This window comes from Amblyomma americanum, chromosome 4, assembly GCF_052857255.1.
Source record: "Amblyomma americanum isolate KBUSLIRL-KWMA chromosome 4, ASM5285725v1, whole genome shotgun sequence".
Lineage (NCBI taxonomy): Eukaryota > Metazoa > Arthropoda > Arachnida > Ixodida > Ixodidae > Amblyomma > Amblyomma americanum.
The window spans coordinates 177313394-177336735 of NC_135500.1; the positions used below are offsets into that span (position 1 = coordinate 177313394).

The following is a 23342-nucleotide window of genomic DNA, read 5'->3' on the forward strand; positions in this document are numbered from 1 at the left end:
TGCTTTCGTGTGTTGTCACTGAGAAAAGTTGAGCTTTATGGTGCCTGTGACTTGATTTGTTTATTTCTTTTTCAGAAAAAAAGGATGTAAAAGCTCCCATTGTGGTATGCCTATTTGCATTGCATTCTTTATTTTTTTTTCGCTAGTGCAATGAGTTGATTGGCCCCACTCTAATGACTCGTGCACTTTAATCTTGCAATATTTGTATTTTCTGTTCAGTAGTGTCTGCGAGCATGATGTAAAGGGAACCAACATAAAAAATTAAACAAATGATTCGCGAATGTGATATAAAATGAAGAGCGTTAGCCAAGTTGTTTTCACCTATGCTTTCGACAAATTTGGGTACCAACGTGCTACCCGCATCCCTCTGCGACCACTGGTTCACCCCCCCCCTAAGCCCTCCGAAGGTCACCCACCATTACGGTCTCGAGGAACAAAGGTTGTTGGTACAAATCCCTCACACACACCTGGCTTCAACCCAACTAACAACTTTGTGTGCTGAATTGTGCCAATTCGTTTGCCACCACTCTGAACCTTCTGTGCCAAGCGGGTGGGCCACAATTTTGTCACCAGTGGCGACCCCAATTGGCACCAGTCTCTGCACCCGCTCAGATGGTGCATATATAGAACGCCGGTACAGGGCGTAATCCGGCCGCTGTGCCGGCCTGACGACTGTGTGCGCACGGTCACGTAATGGGGTGTCACATTTTGCTGGCCTGAGATGTTACATCTATGATCATGTGATTTAGCCGCCATCTTGAAATCTGAGAGCAGACAGAGAAACGGACGTGAAACTAGTAAATGTAAGAAGTAAGAGCTAATGCTCTTAAAAGAAAAGGCGAGTGTGCAACTTGCGCTTTGTGGGCAGGACGAGCTTGATGCTTGTGTGACACAAGAGGCTGTCATAGTGAAGTTGTTCCTACTGCCATCTTTAAGCTACACTCAGCTCATGGCCATGGACTTTGACGGAACCAGAGTGAAGAACCTTGCTCACTCATGGTGAAATCTTTTGATGGCTGCGAAGAAAAGCTGTTTCATATGTCCTGTTTTCATTTTTTGGTGTTGGCTTTGAAAAGTGTAGCAGAGCTTTACAAACTTGAATACTGAGGGTGTTGTGTGAAACCCCATTTCATATTTCTTATGCATGCTGCCACCTGCATGCTGCACACCCTTCAAACTGGCTGTTTTGAAGACCATAATTGAAGAATGTGCATGTGTTGGTGCCTCCTTTATAGTATGTGAACAGCATGTCATATAAAGGGTGACTGATAAAAAGAGGGCAGAGTCAAAATAACTTTATTTCAAGACTAAGACTGAAATTGCGGAATTGCTGGTGTGCAGCTATTCCATGGGGAAGGTACATGTGTGTTGACATTCACTAAACAGCTGTCTTTATTGGGGAATTTGCATGTTGCACCAGCATTATGGCTGCACCAACCAGCTACAATACATTTTGCACCTTGTACCTTGCGCACGTTTTCATGTGTAATGCCTGTTGTTACCACCCTTAGTGCATCTTGTGTAATAAAGCTCACATACACTCACAGTTTCGTCCTCTGCATGCAATTTTAAGTCATCCTAGTGGTAATGTCCTTTCTTCAAAGATAAGTGCTTGTGTATCTATCTTATATTTCTTTGGTTCGGCAGCCAAAGAAGAATAGATGGACCCGGCTACACTGCGAGCACTGTGACTTCTGCACCCAAAAGTACGAGCGGCTGACAGACCACTATGCTCAAAATCACCCGGAGCATACTCTGAACACTTGCCAAACATGCCAAGCTCGTTTCGCTCATCATGCTTACATGCTTGTGCATCGAGTCCAGGTAGGCACTGTTTGTGTACTTTTACAAAGGAGTATGTGTAAGGTCTGCTCGGTTTTATTGTCTCCAGGAGTGGTAAAGTAATAATTCATGTCACTGAAAGACTTGCCACTAATGTAGATATGCTGTTTTGTAGGACGTCAAGTAAGGATGCGACTCTCAGGATTAAGTGTTATTTCAATATGAAAGGCGCCTCAATTCTGTAAGAACAAGTTTCGCAGTTCAGGTATACCTTTTGCGTACATATACCTGTTTGGTGCTGAGCCGTCATTTTTTGCAGCACACCACGATAATGCTGCATAGAGAACTTTTGAAGTGCTGTCTTATGCCTTTTTAAACATGGGGGTATTTGAATGTTTAGTTGCAGACTTGGATGACATTATACTGCTATTTCCTTTTCTTTTAGCTTTTTCAGGGTAATGCCACAGTTCTTTCAAATATAGCACCTATCAGCTGTCATATAATTCACTTCAAATAACTTGGTTCTCACCCCGACTTTGAAGCTCAGGTATACTAGGACATCTGAAATAACGCTGTATAGTACTGGTAATCGAGGCCAATGATACTATCTTGAAACACCATTCTTAGCAGTTTAAATTTCAGTTCATTTGAACTTGCACTTCTGTACCATCAGAACTTCTTGTATTTCAAAGAGGGAAAATGGACAATAATTTGAACTCATAAAGGTATTGTAATGGGCAATCTGAATGGACCTTGCAAGCTGCCGTGGTGGCTTAGTGGTTATGGTGCTCGGCTTCTGACCTAAAAGACGTGGGTTCGATTCCGGCTGTGGCGGTTGCATTTCGATAGAGGTGAAACGCTAGAGGCCCATGTACTGTGCAATGTCCGTTCTCATTGAAGAACTCCAGGTGGTCAAAATTTTCCGGAGCCATCCACTATGGCGTCTCTCATAGCCAGAGTCACTTTGGGACGTTAAACCCCATAAACCATATGCCAGAATTGATCTTGCAGCCTGACGTGCCCCAACCCGTGAAGCACGATACTGTAACGATGCAATACAGTGTATCAACCTCTCGTTTCAAATGTGCTTCCTTTAGTTCAAACTGTTTGTAATGTGAACAAATTTTCGGTCTCCTTTGAGTTCGAATTATCATCATTCGACTGTATATTGTGTATGTGGTGCAGTAGCTTGCACAGTATTATTTGCTGTAAAAAGTATCAGTCAGAGATTGCACTTGTGTACAATGGTTGTGGTGGCTTACTGCTGAAAAGAAGCTAGAGGGATTATAAACCTTTTGCAAGTCCTGCAATTCTAAGGCTCCCTATTTATGTCTCCATCAACTCCACTGGTATTTGTGAGTAAGAGCAGGCCACGTTATAATGTTCTGCCTGGCTATATCAGTAGGATGGTTTTTATGGGTGTTTTCCATTTGCAGGCCAAATTACACAATCAAAACATTTAAATGTGCTTGTCGAGTGCTGTGTTGGTACTATGGGCATGTTGCTTGGACAACAGGTTCATTGTCTCTCAGAAGACGACCAACCGCAGAAGTGCAGCCTTTGTGACCTACAATTGGAAAACATGGATTCACTAAGGGACCACCTCTTGGAGGTTCACGCACCAGCTCCCATTTACCGGTGCTTTGAGTGCTTGGAGCGCTTCTCAACTGCTGCCAGCGTGTTACGTCACAGGCAAGTGTTACCGGAGTTTGCTTTGATGGCATTTGCAGAAATATGGGCACTGCAATAAAGTGCCTAAATGTGCAGTATATGTAGAACTATTTCAAGCCAGGCAGGCAAAATGAATGCAAAAAAATTGTTAACACGTACGCCTCTCATTTTACAGTAGCTGTGGTATTGCTCTGGTCAGTGTGTATTTCCCTTTTCTCTTTGCTTTAAAAGGCTTTAAAAGACTTAAAATATGCTTATAGTAATGAAATTATGCTTAAAATAGTGCTTTAAAGGGCTTAAAATATGATGGTTTGTTTACAGAATGAGTAATTATGCTTTGGGAAATTTTCATGTGAAAACCGCTGCTACTCAATAATTTATATTTTTGCTGGAAAATAAGCATATAAATGCTATATGGATTTACCATTGAGCATTTATTTTACTGACGTGTGTGTGTGTTTTGAAAAATTGTCTTATAAAAAAAGGGAAAAAAAGACACAAAGCAAAATACATTGTCATAATCATCGCGGAGATGATGTTTGCATCGCTCCTGTGCTGTTGCTTGTAAAGGGAGTCAATAGCTCCTCAAGCTGCTCCCATGCAGCTTTTTTTCTTACCCTCCTCTATATATTATATGAAAGTAAACAGTTGAAATTGAATTAAATTGAATTGAAAAGCAATATAATTAAGGCCCTGAAAGTAGTTTTGAGTCATGGTGTACATATATGAGGTTTCGAAAGAAAGCACATTATTAAACATCTGGGAAGATTGAAATTTTCTTTGTGCAATCTTGGCGTGCTTCTCAATAAAAATCTGGGAATTTTAGTATTTTATTCCTTTTAGATAAAAATTTGTGCCTGAAGGAGATGTGTCGTGGGTTTGTGTGCAAGAATTGCCAAATTCCTGCCTCGTTTAAGTTTTTGTTTGATGCTGCCTTGTCATTTAGTAAATGGAACAGTGGTGGATAAAACATTTTTTTTTCTATCTTTTAAAGGGATGAAAAACACAACCCCAATTCGGTCGACTGCCCGGAATGTCCAAAGAAGTTCAAGAATGCCCTGGCATGTCGCCGACACATAGTATACACTCACTACAGCGCACGCCTGGTCCACTCCTGCAAGTTTTGTTACAGACGCTACAAGAACCTCCTCACACTCCGTTATCACCTGGCACTGTCGCACATAAGTGAGTCTCACACCTTGCCAGCAGCCTTCAAAAGGCTCGGAACACTGTAATGTTTAGCGGTGTGTAAACATTGAAATTTTCGGATAGGAATCGAATACAAATAGAAAGAAAAAATGCCTTGGAATATCAGATAGAGTATCTGTTCAGTATGAGAAAAATACTGGAAAAAGATAAATTGGCATATGTTGTTATTTTTTTCCAGATGGTTTATGGCCATTGCAGTTGAAATTAACAAAACTAGCCTAACTCAGCAGCATACTAAAAAAATGATGTGCACAGAAATGTATACTACTTGATTAGGCAGCATAACAGTTTTGCAACCTGTAATTGGTTTAAAAAATAAGTAACAAAATGAAATCCATGAATGACACATGACAGGAAACTAAAGACAACGTGATACATAGGTGGTAAAAGCTCAGTAATTTGGAATTCAAGAGGCCCGTAGAAATGCCTGGATTATTTGAAGGTCAAGTTATGAAATTCCCGTTGCCCTCCTAAAAAAGAAAATGCGAAAATGCAGTGAAGCCTTGTCGTGCCTATCATTACGCGCTAGTCAGGAGGCGTGTGTTACAATGCACCATGCAGTATGTGGGATTTTTACATGATCGCTTGCCCTGGCGGTGACACCCCTACTCTGCCTCCCTTCGAGAATTTCATTTGAAATTCCGCTAGTGGACTTTCCCGCATATTATTGTTTGCCATAAAAAGATGGTGGAGCTCACACTCTAACAAGATAAGTACCATGGGGGTGGGTGTTAAGTATGTAGGATAACGAAAAAATATTTTGTGCTTTCGGCTTGTGATTGTTTGAAATGGGTGGTCAACTATCTTAATCCCATCACGTGTTATGTGGGAAAGCCCACTTGCGGAACTTCGCATGAGGCTCCAGCCTAACAGTGTCCAAATGCGATCGGTCCTTGTAATAAATGATGGAGAAGAAAGCAAGCAGGACACCTTTGTACTGTTGTCTTTACACTTTAAACTCGAACTGAGGAATATTTGCCCAGATATTGTGGTTTTGCCACGGGCGGATTTATAAAATTCGGCGTGGTGTTCGATCGCTGCTGAATATTGGAAAGTATTGCTTGCGAGTTATAGTCTGTGTGCATTGACAGAGTTTTTCATGTGTTATTTCTTGTTTACTTACTTAAGCATCTTATTCCAGTTAGTTTGTAGTTACTATATATACACATGTAAGGGCCACGTCGCCAATGTGGCAACCAGTAATTCGAAAAAAGAAAAACTCAGCCAAAAGAATTACTTCATATTTGCATAATTTTGCCCATATGGTATGTTATGCGGGGTGCTGATTGACGATTACTGTCTGCAACACTATGTACGACCACGCACGTGTTGTTCCGTGCACCGGACTCCACCTGGAACCGTGAACATTTTGTGCCTCAGCGCTGCTTGCTCATCTCGTGTGCTCAGCGTTCACACCAGAAAGGACAAAACGTTACGCTGTGCAAAAAACTAGAATGGGGAGTATCCACACTAGTGCAGTGTTTCCTTGTGGCGACACGCAAAAGATCTTGTTTGTTATTTACAAATTGTTGTTTATACTGTTACATAAGGCACTGTTTGTTCTTTTCTTCTTTCTAGACGAGCTGACGGAAGAAGAGAGGGTGAGACCCCATTAGACTTTATTCTTGCATGGAGCTAAGGAATGCATTTCAATTGGCACCTTAACTGCTGCTCAGACGCTTAAAGGAACACCGAGGATGAACTGAAGTGTGCCTTCATTACCACTTTCTAACGACAGATGCCGCTTACTGAAAACAGTGCTTTTATAAGCTAGAAAAGGCAGGATACAAACTACATGCGTCGCCATCATCGGCTGATTTTGCAAGTGAACTGCGGTGCGTTGACACCGTTTTTGAGGACGCATTCCAGAGGCTAGGCTGCACTGCCGTTCACTCCAAAATGGTGATCACAGAGTCACAAGTTTGAATCGAGTGGTGGGAAAATTTTCAAATCTAATTTCCTCGGCAATAAATTATGTATTTTGCCGCTTGACAGAGATGTCAGCATACCCAGAAAGAGGCATACAGTTGGATTGCAGGAAATTTGGCAAACTTGCAGGAAACATAGGTTTTGGTATGCAAAATAGTAACGCAGTTTCTTTCACATAGTCAAATGCAAGTAAACGCCGCAGTTGCAGCATGCAGGGTCCTTGTATGCCACCCAGGAAGTTTTAAAATGTGCACCCTTTTGACGGAGCGATGAGAGGTCCTTTTTTGTGTGCTTTCTAGAACTAGCTAAACAGGTTCATTTTATAAGACAGGTTAATGACATCCTATTCGAAATCAAGAGGAAGAAATGGGCTTGGGCAGAGCATATAATGCGGAGGCAACATGACCGATGGTCCTTTAAAGGTAACAGACTGGATTCCAAGGGACGGAAAATAAATCAGGGTGTGGCAGAAAGTTAGGTAGGCGGATGAGATTAGGAAGTTTGCGGGGATAGGGTGGCCACAGCTGGCACAGGACAGGGCTAATTGGAGAGATCAGGGGGAGGCTTTTGTCCTACAGTGGGTGTAGTCAGGCTGGTGATGTTGATAATTGTGTGGACTTGGCCAGTATGTATACATTCTGTCTTTAGGCTTCAGAATAATTTTTTTCATGCCACCCACACTTTGCCAGGGTTGGGCCAGAAAGGATTAATGACATGTGCTGGGTTACCAGGCTTATTCGGATAAAAGTTACTGCTGTTAGTGTGCGAGTGTGGCCTAGCTTTTCCTTTAGCCTCTAATGGTAATGAATGAGTTTTTTGGCTTTCATGTTGCTTGTTAATGGAAAGACTAGCAGTGTGCTGGTACTGCAAGATGAGCAGAAGGGAGTAAATGTTGCTGTACTGGCTCTTCCCCGAGGGGTCGAACATTGAGTGTCGCTTTTATGATTTAAGCCATTTCTGACTGTGTCATCTGGTGGCCTGATGTTGTTTCTGGCACAAAAAGAGGTAGTTCTGACTTCTGAAGCTGCTTAAGAAATTCTTAATTAATGAGAAAGGCTTACTAATCTCGAAAGGTAGCAAAGGGCACCCTTGTGTGTGTGTTTTATCCGTCGAGGGCCCATGGTGCCAAGTTCCAGATGGGTGGTTGTGGTGACGCTCTGTTCTAAGGGGGCGTTTTGGTGTGCTAAATTGTGCATAATGTTAAATGAGGAAAACAGCACTGAATACAAGGATGTGGCACAGTGCCTGTGTAATTTTGTCACGTCTTGTTTTTAGCCGTTTCCCTCACTCACGGAGGAAGACTATATAGGAGTGGAAACTCCGCTGTCTGCGGCGACCAGAAAAGGTCACAAGCCCGTGGAGAGACTATCATGCTGGCGGCCTGAAAAGAAATTACCGCCATTTTGGTTGCCAAGGCAACCAATCGAGCGTGTTGCTCCCGTTCAGCCGCGCGTGCCTGACCTCTATTGAGGGCACTCTCGCGCGCTTCTTTACCACTGGTAGCCTGAAGAGCAACTGGTGCTACGCTTCAACCATTTGAGCACAGTAAAAATAAAACGCGTTCTTTTCCATGACTGCCGTAAGATGATCTGTAGCTTCTGGTTGTACGCAGGGCTTTTGTTTGACACTTGCGCGATGACTTTGATTGGATGGGTATAAGCGCTGCTGGCATTTGTCGAATGCAAACATGCCTTCACGTTCGTCGAGTATGTGACCATGCTAAGTTTCATCTGCCGGAGAAGAACGCGGGCGTCGTACGGCACAGCGTTTATGACTACACGTCAGCCGAGAAGCCAACAAGCGCCTACAACTTCTCACCTTGCTCATCTTCTCCCTGCAACACTTGTAATCGCTTTTGCAATTTCGAACACCTGCGTCCCATCTTATTCTAGCAAATTCCGAAGGAGGCCGCACTGCGCGTAGCAGTGCTGTTAGTATCACGGCCCTCGAACAGACACCGACAACAACTGTTGCTGTTTGACTTAAGGGCGCAGAAATACATGACGGAGTGCCTGCTGAAGCAAACACCCATGTCGCCTGCTTTTCGTCGGCCTTGATCGCGCGCTGCCGGAGCCGCCTGCTCGGGCGCTGTGTTTTTTTTTTTTTTCGCTGCTGTTTCTACGAGGCGCTGCATGGCGCCGCCACTGCATGCGACCCCGTTGGCGCATACAATTGTGACTTTATCTGGTCGCCTGCTCTCGCCCGCACTGACAGGAGTTTCACCTCCTATACAGTCTTGCTCCGCGCCCTCACTTAACGTGACACATTGTGCTTTGCATTTCAGACTGGTTTTGATGCTGTTTCTCGACTGTACTGCAACTTGGTCTTCTTGGTGGCGTCTCTTACTCCCTGTTCTCTGTTCTAGCATTGTTGGTTCCAGCCACTGGCATTGATGTGCTCTTCCCTGCTCATGCATTTGACTTGATCGTTGGGCTCATGTTGCCCATTGCAAGGCATGGTGGTATCTTCTCACTACTCGGTTCTTTTCCATCTGATGGCAGGCATCACTGGAGCCACTGAAGAAGCACTGCAAGCAGTGTGACTATGTGACATTCAACCGGCGCAGCATGGTGGGCCACCTGCGTCGCAAGCATGGGGGCATGCTCCAGTGTCCCCACTGCCCGGGCCAGTTTGCCCAGGTGGCTGAGCTCACACGTCACAAGCGGTTGAGGCATGGCTCAGTTGGCCGCCAACAGTGCCCACACTGTCCGAGGAGCTTTGTCTGCCCCAAGTCTTATGAAGTGCACCTCAAGATGCACCAGGTACTCATCATAATGCAGCCTAGAAGGATCCTTGTCCCGTTTGCAAGAGAGTCAGCGTAGTGTCACTAGAGCATGTGCTACAAATAAGCGAGGTTTGCCCACAGATCCATTAGAAAACTGCATAAATCAAGGCGTTTACACTTAACAGGCCAAGTTGTGATTGAAGTCTAAATAAAATGGTGCAGGCTTTGTACTACTTCATATCTTTTGCTTGGAAGCACTCATACTATAATGTGAAATACAGAAAGCAATGGCAACATGTACTCATGTGTTTGGATAGAGAGGCATGAGCATGATCTGATTTGTGTTGGCCACCGTTAGCTGGCTGCAAGTATGGTGTGGGAAACAAAACTGAATGCTGCTTATGCTTATGTATTGGCAGGAGGAATTAAAATTCCAAAGCCGCTTATTTTTTTTAAGTTCCCTCACCCTTCTTTGCAGTGAATGCTAGCAGTTACAATTTTGATGGACTGTTATTAACATGTTCATTGTGGTGTGGGTCACCAGTGGGTAGCGTTGGGTATTCAAGCTGTGCGGCCAATTGAGTCATACGATGAAGCCATGGCATAGCTTCACAAGCTACAAAGAACTTGTGAAAAGCACAGATGCTAGGTTGCTATTGCCAGTTGGTGGCTCAAAGGCAGTGGTTGCACCAGTCTCTCACTTGTGGGTCATGCCACACCCAATGAAATTTAAAGATGCCCTGTGATGCAATTCAAGCATATGGTTTTTATTTTTTGTGTGCATGGTAGGGGACATTGTGGTGCCTGAAAAGCTATTTAATATTTTAATCTGCACCAGTAAGTCTTCTTTTTGGGCTGATGATGTCGAAACGTAGCGGCGATTTTTGGCAGCAGATATGAAGCGGCATCCAGGCTGGGCACTGCCTGTCTGATTAGTTGTGCATCCGCTTTGAACTTGGTTCCCTTTTGCTTGAGAAATGGATCCAAAATATGATGTCTCATGAGTGTTGTAAGCTTTTTGCCTGGGGAAAGAACTGCAAAGAATTAGTGAAAGCGAATCAACTACTAAGAATGCTGTAAAAACCCGCATATGATACGAACCCGCATATAATACGAGGTGTAATTTGGGAATGGCAAGAACGTAAAAAAAAGTTTTCATCTGCGTATAATGTAAGCAAGGCAGTCAGCTCGAAGTCATTCTGGAAGCCGCGAAAACTGAACATCCTTTGATTATTTGTGTGAGCAGGCGCCAAATATCTGGCAGCTACAGATCGGGCGCTGCGGTCACGTATAATCGTGTCCTGTGCAGCGAGCATGCGCAGACCGGTTCTGGCATATGCGCAGGCGTGCACGCTTTGGAAGTGTCTGTAGTCGGTGTTTTATTTGTAGTTGTCGTCGGGTGTAGTCTTCCGAAAGGCTCTTGTCAGACATATCTTTTCACAGAAACACGTCTTCAGTACCATCGAGCGCGTCTGATGTCCCGCATTTCTTGAAATTACAACTGGTGAGCTCCTCGGGAGTGCTAGCCCGAGCGTCTGGCATCCAACTGCACAGTGTGGTTGGACAGGCACATTCCACGTCCAGCGGCAGTAACTGCAGGCTCTCCCTACCTCATCCAGATCATGTAGCAGCACTTGATGCAGTACCGATGCTTTCGGCAGCTATGATTACTCTCCTTTTGAAAGCAGCCAAGGACTGCTTTCGCAGTCCCGATACCATGGCATGTGTGATCGTCCTAGGCGTTGCGAGGTCAGGTCAGCATAATGACCTGGCATCCAAACCAAAACTACTGACCTATGCCACTGCTAGGTAGTGTCTCCGCTCGCTTGAAGCGTGGTGGTAACAGTGCTCGACAATAATGAAACTGGAACTGCGGATTTTGGCCGAAAATTGTTTGCATCCGCATATAATGCGAAGTGGAAATTTGACATGCTAAAATCCGGAAAAGAAACCTCGTATTACATGTGGGTTTTTACGGTAATGCTTGTAGAGACATTTCCATTTCGCTTAAAAGTGTCACGGAGGGAAACGGTGCTGCTCAAACTTCCAAAACCGAGAAGGCGGGGAAAAAAGAAAAAAAAAAAAGGTGGTTGACCAACCATGGCCGAAAAAGGGAAAAAGAGAAGCAGAACAGAAGATGGGGGGGGGGGGGGGTAATTGGTGGTACCTTTCAAATCCTATAAAAGCCAAAGGGATCACAGGAAAACATCAGGGACCTCCGTTCGTTGTGTTAGTTGTCTCAGCTCTGTCTGGAGCGCATATTTGCAATGATGATACCATCAAAATGCATGGCTATGGGCTGGCCTTGCAAAGCAACAATTGCATGCAAGCTTCTGCTGCATGTGTGCGAGGTGCGCTTCTGATTGGTGGCTCCCATTCTCAGCACTGGACAAGTGATGTGCTATTTTGCCTGATCTTTTATTTTGAATTTTTTAATGATACATACATTAAAATACATGATTTATAATTTCTCCTTCATGAAATAGATTTTGGTTTTACCAGCCAAATGATGACTGTGATGAATTGGTTGTGCTGAGGTTACATGAGGCATGAAAAAAAACCTCCAATATATCTGCTAATGCGTTGTTTGTTGTCATTCCAGTCCTTGAAGCAGGCCAGTGAATTTGAAACTATGTATCAGCAGTTATATTGCAGTTTTTTTTATGTGTCATGTGACTTAAGCATTCCCAACGCATCATAGCTATCGTTCAGGTGGTGAAACCGAAACCGAAGCAACATCAAGAAGAAACTCGATTATAAATTATTTAGTGGTCGGCGGCAAATACCGCATGGTGAACCATGTATTCTAATGTTTAATGCATCATTTGAAAGAAGGAAACGTGCTGCTAAGATTAGGTGTCTATGGCCCTTTAATGGTGGCCCACTGTTGGGCCATGACACACAGCGATTTGGGTTTCAAAAATTGCTGCCACCGTGAATGCCGTGAATGTGTTAAGCTGCCACCACAGTGGCCTTCATTAAACACACCTGAGCATGCCTTGCAAAGATAGATTTTATGTTTTACATGTGCAATAGCCAACTGTTTTTCTTTACATGAATAGCTCGGGCTTGTACGATATTTCGGACTTTGTTCAGGAACAGTCATGCACCTTCTAGGAACATGTACATATTCACGGACCTCTCGCTTCCCACATATTCTCTCTCCTAGTCCGCCATGTCATTGTTGCCCTGGAAAAGGACTGTGTTTTTGCCTCACGCTACTCATGTTCGCTGAAATTGCATGAGGATGTGAGGATGTATATGTAGAGTGGCGGCAAGGGGCGTAAGGTTCATGGCGGGGCCTGCTGGCCGCACAAATGGTAACGTCCGGTGTGCCATGGATGCACGGAGCTTGGACATCAGGGATCAATGACTGGCTTAGATGCGAGCTAATTTTATCCCTCGAGGATGGGACATGACATCAGAAAAAATTTGAATTTTTTTCAAACCGATTTAGTGGTTTTTGAACACAAATTTTTTTGGACTTTGAGTATTTGGACCATTTTTTGGGTCTTGCCAAGATGCAAAAAAGCTGGTTGGTGATGAAAATGGTTAGTGGCAAGATAAATTGCAAGTGTCCCATTTTTGAGGTTCATTTTTCTCTAGTGGTCTTTTCACTGGTCTTGAAGCATACTGCCTCTCTCAGGTGACAGTCTGCACAGCAGAAATTGAATCTGCAGCAAGCTGGTTGTATTAAGCACCATGGGCATTGGTTCTTTTGCAGAACAAGTATGCATTCACACCAAGAAATATTGTAGCATTGTCTGATATCGATATTTGGTACCCCTGAGTATAGCTGCAAATCTCACTTATAAAGAATATTCTCTTCGGGATGCTTGCATCAACTTGCAGGCTTCAGAGGGTTGCTTTTTCAGTCTGTCGGGGTACATTTTAGTAGTGCTGTGTTACCTGCAGTCCGCTAATCATGTATGTTCAACCATTGTGAGGTCTTATATACAGTATCATGCTTGCCATTCTTGAGGCATGTTGGCAAATTAATTTGTGATTCAAATGGCTCTGTTCCATTGTAATTTGTCCTTTTTCTCTACTTCTATGCTCTTGTGCAGCTTGCTACTGACTTTTTGTGTGCAGGAGGGTCAAGGCCACGAGTGCACCATTTGCCAGCGCCTGTTTGAGAGCGAGGCCATTTTGAGGCATCACAATGATTCGCATGACGCACGCAAGAGCCGCAACAGTCGTCGCTGCAAAACATGCCTGCGTGTGTTCGCAACTGTGCATTACCTCTCCAAGCATCAGGAAAAGTACAGGACGGAAAGTGAGTGTTTGCTTGCCACCAATTTGTGCCATTATGCTTGTTGCTGTTCAGGCCTGAATTAGTTGCCCAAAGGAAGCCTTCTTCCTTGAGTGCTCACCTATGTGAAGCATCTTGCCTTGTGCCCTTCCTTTTCCAAAGTGGGACAGGCAATCTGTGTACATTTAGCTCCAGGTAATATGAGCCATGACTTGAAGGAAAGCCTGCTACTTGCTGCAGAAACGGAAGTCAAACAGAAATGTTTATGGCCATTTAGAGAAAGCGGGAGCAGCATTTTTTTAATTTTTGTAATGTGATCAGTTTGTTCAGATTCATTAACTGCTGGTGGTGCAAGATAAGTTTCAGTTAAGAAGCTGTTAAGAAGCGGAAGGAGAATATTTATATCCTATGAATGAATGAGTCCTGTGCCCTGTGGTGCTCCTTATGAAAATATGCCATATTGAGGCACAGGTCACTCCGCATTGCATGCATCGACACCTCCCTGAGGGCATGGAATGACAGCGCATGCTTACAATACTTCCAAGAAGTTTGTTTGACAGCAACATGGGATGCTCTCATACACATTATTTCTATGGGCACATTGGAATCCTCATTTATGCAGTTGTGCAAACAGTGAAAGTGTTTTTTTTTTTGTGCAGTTTCGTGTGTGCATGTTGTATAGAGATTGAATGCAGGCCTGTTATTTCAGCTGCTGATGGCACAGTGGTGATGACGTGCATGAGTTCCAAAGGCCCCGTACGACATAGAGACCGGATATCATTCACGCTCGCCTGTGATGAGTGCCATCTACGCTTCAAGTATCAAAGCAGCTTGTCTGCACACAAGATGGCGGTCCATGGAAACAGTTCCAAAGATGGAAAGTCATTCACATGCGATGTGAGTCACAAGGATCCAAGTTTCCTACAGGCGTTGCTAAGAATTTTGTGATTCTTTATATTTTACTTTGTTCTTAAATCTGGCTCATGAAAGTCTGCCATGCACATTATGCAGACCTTGTACCTTAACATGGAAGGAGTTGCTGGCTACTCCACTTATGGCAGAATAGTTCTACTCTGACGCAGTCAAATCTCGCCCTAGCTTGGTTTTTCTGCAAAACCATAGAAGTCATCCTTAATTGAAAGTACTGTAGTAATTTCCCAGTTCTATCGGGCACCCAATTTCGTATTCATGGAAACAAAAAATAGAAAATTGGTAGAAAAGCATGAAGTGTCATTTATTTCTGCATCTGTGTTAATGCTTCTCAATCTCAGACAGTACTTTTTCGCTGTCCATTCATTGTAGCTTGTCGTCTTCTGCGCTATTCATCTCATTTAAATTGTCAGACTTCTTGAAACCTGACTGAGCCATGGCAGGTGGCCTATGCATCGGCCTACCATGCTGTCGTTTCATCCACTGATGCACTCATGAGCCTGTTGCTCTGCGTGAATGTGTTTGAGCCAGTTATTGATCACTCAGTGTTGAGCACACAAGCACAATCTTTATTTCACTTTTTCGGATGCACAGATATTATGTCACTGGATATCGGAGCCAGTGTTGCCATTGAGCAGTTCAGTAAAGTAGCCAAAACTGAGGTCATGAGTAGCCATAGGTAGCCAACCCTCTTATTTTGCCAGTGCCGTAGTTGTCGCCAACACTAAGAATACAATTGAAAACTAAATAACTATGACTTGCCTCTCGCTAGTATCATATACAATATATGGTAGCGCAGCGCAAAAATAGTTCATGCTCATCTCCTGCACAAGATCAAGAGTGCTACACGGCAGTAGAACCTCGCTGTTACATTCCTGTGTACTATATTGCGTTTTCCTGGCTGCTATGTTTTCATGAGCGGGTCCTGTCCATGGTCCCATAGAAACCCATGCAATACAAACTTGGCTGTTGCGTCGCAACTGTGGCAGCTTTCCAGCATGCTACATCGCGAATGTCATTCTGCGATAGTGATCCACCCCATGCCAGCATTTTGACAACTTGCATATAGTGCGCACATAACGGCGACGGGACTAAAGCGGAACTTAAGACTCCGTCGGCACTTGACTGCCGCCGCGTTTAGCAGCTTGCGGCATGTTCTCCCCACATGGAAGCAGCGTACACTGACGGGTGGTGTGAATCTTGATGCGAGTGTTGTCACATCGCGAGGGCAAACGACCGGAGGTGCTAACGCGAAATTATGCTGCGGAAATCATCGTGCAGGCAGTGCTGTACGAGTTATTGTTGCGTGGGTTGGCTTAGAGGTATATTTCTGTCATGCACATTTTTCCTGTTGCCTGCATGTTAAAAATGCAGTTTAAAGGTGTGATAGATGAGGGCTGTGTAGGATTAAGTTGGCTGCTACAAAAATAGTGCACGCAGAAGTATGAACTCCTGCTCCGTGCCCTTTCCCTCTTGACTGCTGCCTTCCTTCAACCAACAGCTGTTCAGGGAGACGGAGAGCCACTGCAGGGTGTTTAGGGCTTTGTGTGCATGCGAACGATCACGAAAGCCACAGGGCCCAGCAAATTCCAGAGAACCATGCTGCCCCTTAGTAGAAGTAAAAAAAGAAAATGGCAGGCAGCAAAGTAGGTACATTTTTTTTTCCGTGCGCGCTTCCCAGCTCCTACGTTTCTCATTGCTATGGTTTTTTTTTCTGCATCCCTGTGAAAATGTTCTACTATCATCTAATGGCAATTGACATTTTGAGCACGTGCCTATTCTGCCATGTCGATTAGCCCATGCTGCACCACTTATTCTGTGTGCAACCTGTAATCAGACTGGATTATGGAATACACTTTGCAGTGTAAACAATTTTTAAATTTTGCCCCAGCATTTGTGGGATCCGCTTCACTGAAGTAGCTCCGCTGACTGTTACCACGGTCGAGACGGTCGCATTTAATGATCCTATATTGAAAATTCTGTGAATTTTCTTTAGATGGCTACAGGATTCTGCCTAAAGAGGGAAGCTGGTCTTGGAAATTTTTTTTTTTTTTCATTAATGAAGTCACAATTCTGAAATCTTCAAATAATCTGTATTTTTGTATGCTGATCCTAAATACACATTTAATTTTATCTAAACGAAGTGCTTGTACACTTCAGTAATGTTTTGCAAGTTTTTTGCCGAGAGCTTTTAAGAAATTTTGGTGCAGGGAACTTGCTAAAATGCCTGCCATTGGTTTGTCTTGACACCAAGGAATGCAATAAGGGTACAACTGTCATCCTGCCTATCATAGTAGTGAAGTTTTGGTGACAATGAAAAGTCATCGGTGATCTGGAGCTGCAGTGACTGTTTCCAGTTAGCATTGTACTTTCTTTTTGTTATTCCAGGATACCATGCAATGCTTTTCTGTTAGTCTTACAAAGGTGCTTGCGTTCTTCTGAGGCAGTATTGTGCACATTAGAGAAAACAAGTAATGATTAGAATTACTTCAACTGAAATGGAACTGACTTTGATGGTCTGCAGCCTATGAAACGTAACTTAATAATTAGAGAAATAGTCAATTACACTAACTACATTATTTTTCATTCATCTTTTATTAGCATAGCGCATATATACACGGATGAGAATGAGATGATGCGGCTTCCTTGGATCTGTACTCTCTTGCAGTACACGTCAGTAAATTTCATGCAGTTAATTTTTGAAACTTTCACCAGCATCTTTCGTACATTCTCTTGTGAACACGCCAGTAGCCACACCGAAGAGTGTATATCGATGCACGTACGGGAGAGGGCATTGCATTGGTTTATGAGGGAGCCTGGTCATGAAAAAAAAAATTTTTATTAATGTAGTCACAGTTAAAAAATCTTCAGGAAAGATGTATTGTTTTGTGCTGATTCTGAATATGTCATTTTATTTCATGTAAAACAATTCATTGAGCACTTATGTAAATTTTATGCATGTATTTTGTGAAGAGCTTTGAAAAAAATTTGCTGCGGGAAACTTGCTGATATGTATGCCATTCGGTTCTCTTGATACCAAGGTATGTGACAAGGGCAAAATTGTCTTCCTGCTTATTATAGAACTTAAGTTATAGGCTTTTGAAGTTGTTGCTTCAGAAATGCAAAGAAAAGTGTGTATTCCCGTTTTTGAAGTGGCAGCTTCAATACCTTATAAACTTAAGTTCTATGATAGCCCGGATGATAATTTTACCCTTATTGCATTCCCTGGTATTAAGAGAACCCAATGCAAATACCTTTCAGTGAGTTTCCTAAAGCAAATTTTCTTCAAAGTTCTTAGCATAATACTTGCATAAAAATTACATGATGCTCAAGAAATTGTTTTACATGAAATTAAATGACATTTAGTTTAGTTTGTAGGGGTTTAACATCCCAAAGCAACTCAGGCTATGAGGGACGCCATAGTGAAGGGCTCCGGAAATTTCGACCACCTGGGGTTCTTTAACGTGTGCTGACATCGCACAGTACACGGGCCTCTAGAAATTTTGCCTCCATCGAAATTCGACCGCCGCGGCCGGTATCGAACCCGCGTCTTTCGGGCCGGCAGCCGAGCGCCAAATGACATTTAGATTCAGTGCGCAAAAATACGTGTTTCCTGTTGATTTCGTTTTCAAGACCACGCTCCCCCCTTAGCACACAAGAGCTTGCATAGCTATTCAAAGTTACTCATAGTGCTGTGCTTTGCTGTTGTTCACGCTCTGAGGGGAAAAAAGCCAAGCTCACTAAACACGTCTTTCGGCTGCGCCAGCCTGGTGAAATGTGACACATGGAACACAGGGTTAGTGAAATGCAGGCTGCTCAGGCTGGCACATACGGACATCCTCACGCGTACGGCTTAACCACAGCTCTATCATTACTGCTCTGATGTGAGGGGATTTCTTGCCATGCCAGTGTTTGGCGCTGAGTTCAGGTTCTCGAATCCTGTTTTCAGAAAAAAGAATTGAAGCAGATTACTAGTAATCGATTACTGAATAAAATAATCGGATTACCAAGAATGTTACACCTTACAAAAGTGATCAAGTCAGTGCAAAATTTGAAAAAAAAAAGTAATTTATTACAAGTAATCAATTATTTGTAATGCGCTACCTACAAGTCTGTTCTGAAAAAGCTCAGCACTTTCACCTCTGTTAGCCGCCGCGGTAGCTCAGTGGTTATGGTACTCGGTTGCTGAACCCAAAGATGTGGCTTCGATCCTGATGAGATGTGGCGGTCACATTTCAACGGAGGCGAAATGTTAGAGGCCCATGTACTGTGTAATGTCAGTGCACATTAATGAATCCTAGATCGTTGAAACTATCTGGAGTTCTCCAATATGGCGTCCCTCATAGCCTGAGTCGCTTTGTGACATTAAACCCCATAAACTTTCACCTTTGTTGCTGTCACCTGTTTCATTGCTACATATATCCTCCATGCGTTACTCCAATGTTTATGTCTAAGGCTGCTGTTAAACCCAGCTGTAAGCAAAGCGGTGGAGAAGAAAAAAAAGGACTCTGTGCTTTGTTGTCTGCAGATATGCCAAAACAGCTTTGTCTCGGTGCTGGGCCTGTCATCACACATCCGTACGCACACTGGTGAGCGCCCGTTCGCTTGCGAAGAGTGTGGCGCCAGCTTCAGCCAAGCCAGTACGCTGCGCGAGCATAGAGTCCTCAAGCACAGCCGTGCCTTCCGGGAGGTTTGCCCTCTCTGCTCCAAGGGTTGCGTCTCCAAGACAAAGCTGCGGAAGCACCTGCAAGCAGCCCACAAGGCAGTGATCATGTGCGCACAACCTGCGGCACCCAGGCGTCCCATGTGGGTGCCCTTTATGGCTTCTTTACCACTTCTCTCCATACTCAAAGCAACTGTGAACTCGTCTCCCAAGCATGTACTCCACTACTTTTGATTCAATAGTTATGTCCTTTGCCCTCTCTCCCCCTTAGCTTTAAAGGTGATAGGTACCTGGGCTAGTTTGTACTGCTGAATTGTTTGAAATATCCCTGTTTGTTTGTTATGGAATTACGTTTTCATTGATACCAGGGCAACGGATTTTTGAAATTGGGATAATGTGTGATGACATCACTGCAGCCTATATTTTTTTTCTTTGCTGTGCTTTATGTGCTTTGCACCCTATTTTTCATGCACCTCTATAAAAAAAACTGCTTTAATCACAAAGTACAGTAAACTGTTGTTACTTGAAACCTTAAAAAATAAAGAAATTTTTTTAAATAAACAGAGTTCTTTGATAAGTACTATTGAGATTTTCAATGTACTGATTGTGTGTTGTTTTTGTGTTTTATCTGTCCTTGCCTTCTCGTCTCAGTATCGCAAGAACTACAGAGTGGTGGCAAGTGGTGTGCATTGAGACATGTGAGATTGGACTTGCTCATTTATTCATAGTTTAGTTCACAGCACGGCATGCAGGCAATGGAAACCAGTGGTGGTGGGTGCTCCTGCACACTTTGGGGCACATGAAAAATGCCGAAAGAGGTTACTGGCATTTTGTCTTGCTGTGAGACGCATTTCATACCCGTGATGCAAAGGCATATTATGCTCATGAAGTTAGATTAGTGTGCATAACCATGCTTGGTAAAATGGCAGTCTCCTACCACCCAACGTAACAACCATAGGCAAATGGTCACTGGCAGTGCAAACAAGTTATCGCAGCTGTAGCATTTTTGGGGCTCATGTGAAGAGCCTTTTCCAGCGAGATGCTGGAAGTGGTAAGGGAATACGTCTACTTAGGGCATGTAATGGGCACTAATTTGGATCATGAGAGGGAAACAACTGAAAGAATAAGAATGGGGTGGAGCACATATGGCAGTTTCTCTCGAATCATGAATGGCAGTTTACCAATATCCCTCAAGAGAAAAGTATACAACAGCTTTATCTTACCGGTACTCACCTATGGAGCAGAAACATGCAGGCAAACGAAAAGGCCCAGCTTTAGTTAAGGGCAACGCAGTGAGCTATGGAAAGAAAAATGATAGGTGTAACATTAAGAGACCGGAAGCAGACAGAGTGGGTGAGGGAACAAACGCGAGTTAATGACATATGACATCCAAGTCGAAATCAAGAGGAAGGAATGGGCTTGGGCAGGGCATGTAATGCGGAGGCAAGATAACCGTTTTTTCTTAAAGGTAACGGAGTGGATTCCAAGAGGAGGCAAGCATAGCAGGGGACGGCAGAAAATTAGGTGGGCGGATGAGATTAAGAAGTTCGGGGGATATGGTGGCCGCAGCTGGCAAAGGACAGGGTTAATTGGAGAGACATGGGAGAGGATTTTGCCCTGCAGTGGGCGTAGTCAGGCTGATGATAATGATTACCGATTCCCCCCCCCCCCCCCTTTTTTCCAGGACCAGTGCCTCATCAACTCCAGCAAGACAAGTGGCACAGCTTGCTGCACGAGACAGTGAACCTTCCTACGTGTTACCTGATCTGGAGAACCCCGAGGAAGGATACCAGGCACCAGAAGAAGAGTGTGTAGTGCTGCACGAAGGAGTACTGGGAGAAGGCATGGTGCCACAAGTAGTGGCAGTGGCCACACAGGCCGGTAGCACCAACTTAGCCGTGGCCGTGGACAGCATTATCAATCTCATGGTCTGTGACACCCTGATTGAAACTAACTGCATTGAGCTGAGCAGTGAAGAACCACATGGAGGTGAAGAAGTGGTTGGGTGATGGATGCTTCTGTGCAAAGCTACGATACTGACCAAAACAGCAAGAAGTTAGTTGATTTAGCAACTGCTGTTCGTTCGGTCCTGCTGGTGCTTTCAGGAGCTTCTGGGACCACAGGGCATGATGAAGCAGTTTTCAAACAGGGCATAATAAAGTTTAACTTGATTTAGGCATTGGATCATGTTAGTTGTGCCTAGGCAATGGATTACAACTTGAGCAGAGACTTTTCAGTTCCTCGGAGAGAAAAGAAGTAGTAAAAGCTCGTTAATTCGAACTGATGACTGGGTCCTGGCATAGCCCTCTGCATTTCAATAGGGGAGAACTCCTGATAATTCGAACATCGGTGTTTACAACGGTTAATTCAAACTAGGGGCCCAGGCTCACACCGCTCCTCGCAGGCAGAAGTCGGTCTTAGCAAGTACCAATGCACTGCGCAAATTTACTAGACTCAAAACAACGAAAGGAGAAAAACAAGCTGCCTGCACGCTGAGAGCTATGATGAGAGCTGCACTCTGGTGCATGCCGTAACAGGTCTTCCTAGGAGTGTTGCCAATGCTCGGTGCAAGCCGTTTCAGGTTTTCGTTATGCTGTGGTCGTAGCATGTCACCGCTTAGATTTTGGGTTGCAGCCTTGCAGGGCTTGCGATCAACCCGCCGCAGTGGCTCAGTGGTTAGGCACTCTGCTACTGAGCCGGAGTATCCGGGTTTGAAACCAGCCGCGTTTCGATGGAGGCAAAGCGCAAAAGCTGCCATGTGCTGTGCGAAGTCAGTGCATGTTAAAGATCCCCAGGTGGTCGAAATGATTCAGGAGCTCACCACTATGACATCTCTTTCCCCCTCTCTTCTTTCACTTCCTACTTTACAGCATCCCGGCCTTGATCCATGAGGTGACACATGCTAGCGAGAGTCCGAGCCTTCCAGCATGCTCCAGAACAATCTTTGCCTTCACTTTTTTTTTTTGGTGGGCTAGCATTTGTGGCTATTCCCTGCATTTAGCTGTTGTGTGTGTCTGTCAATTTTTCTGAAGTCTGTTTTGCGTCGGGCTGCTCACCTGCCCACCGGGTGGTGGGCAACCCCTGATTATATATATAGGAGGGCAGTGTCGCATCGCTTGACTGCTGCACCACTGCGCCAGGAGAGATAGGAAGACTCCCAGGGAACTGTGAATATAGAGAATGACCCATTCTGCATATGTGGATATTAAGCCATTGCCGCTATCTGAACAACTGCCATCCACGAAGAGGAGGAGAAAACTTTATTGTACTCTGTGGTTTTGGGGCATATTCAGAGATGTTCTCTCCTTGGTTGCATCCCCAGGAGTCTTCTCTGTCGAGCTCGTCTACTTTTAATCAATGGTCAGTTGTCCTCAGTCCAGGGCTCAACTGGCCACTGTCGCCCGTTGAGCTCGCTGTACCAGACCTTGTTGGTCTTCACAGCGGTCGCTGGACAGCAGAGTATCCCATTGCTCCACACTCGGGTTTTGTATTTTGGGGACCACGTCTATGTTTGGACAGGCCCATGTGATGTGATAATAGTGTGGGTTTTTCGTCTCGCCAGGGACATTTGTCCGCGTATATCGTAGGGTCCATTTTGTTCAGTATGTGTTGGCTTGGGTAAGAACCTGTCTGTAATTGTCTTTAAGTGACAGCTATCTCTCTGTTGAGAGATTTGTGTGGCGGGGAATATCGGATTCTTTTGTCTCTATAGTTTTGTAGTATGGCCGAGTATTTCTTGGGGAGTGGCACGAGTTCCGCAGTCTTGTCGGATGCTCGGAAAATAGTGTATCCTTGAGCTATCCTGTTGGCCTCTTGGTTCCCTACCACCTCCGTGTGTCCCTGTACCCCGCACCATTTTGTGTGCGGTCTTGTTCCGCTTGCTGCGAGGAGTATAAGGAGCGCGTGATGACCTATCCTGACATTCATGTATGAGGGGAGGAGGAGGAGGGACTTTAATAAAACAGGGGAGGTCTGCCTGGTTGTCGAGCTGGCATGCTACTCCAGTTGAGGGTGAAAGAAGAGAAGATTAGAGAAGAGGATTGTGAAAAAGAGAAAAAGAAAGGGTGAATGGTGAAATCAAGCATGCACGCACGCACACACGCGCGCGCGATTGTCAAAGAATGTCTAGCAAACCCATGTCTCTTAGAAACACTAAAAATGCTTTTGTTCCGCGCACACCC

General features: G+C 44.4%; 1 protein-coding gene across 2 annotated transcripts in view; it reads left to right on the forward strand.

Annotated features, from left to right (window-relative positions):
• Positions 1-21340, forward strand: part of LOC144128744 (uncharacterized) — a 36335-nt gene extending 14995 nt beyond the window's left edge. The window contains exons 12-22 of one of the 2 annotated variants that reach the window (XM_077662399.1): positions 76-104; positions 1648-1824; positions 3299-3474; positions 4448-4638; positions 6241-6263; positions 9093-9353; positions 13409-13592; positions 14278-14465; positions 19027-19304; positions 19813-19859; positions 20846-21340. In XM_077662399.1, coding sequence (XP_077518525.1) covers positions 76-104; positions 1648-1824; positions 3299-3474; positions 4448-4638; positions 6241-6263; positions 9093-9353; positions 13409-13592; positions 14278-14465; positions 19027-19304; positions 19813-19859; positions 20846-20847 — 1556 coding nt within the window. In that variant the 3' untranslated portion in view covers positions 20848-21340. The remainder of the gene's footprint in view (positions 1-75; positions 105-1647; positions 1825-3298; positions 3475-4447; positions 4639-6240; positions 6264-9092; positions 9354-13408; positions 13593-14277; positions 14466-19026; positions 19305-19812; positions 19860-20845) is intronic. The other variant, XM_077662398.1, reaches the window with a different exon arrangement.
• Positions 21341-23342: the final 2002 nt, after the last annotated feature.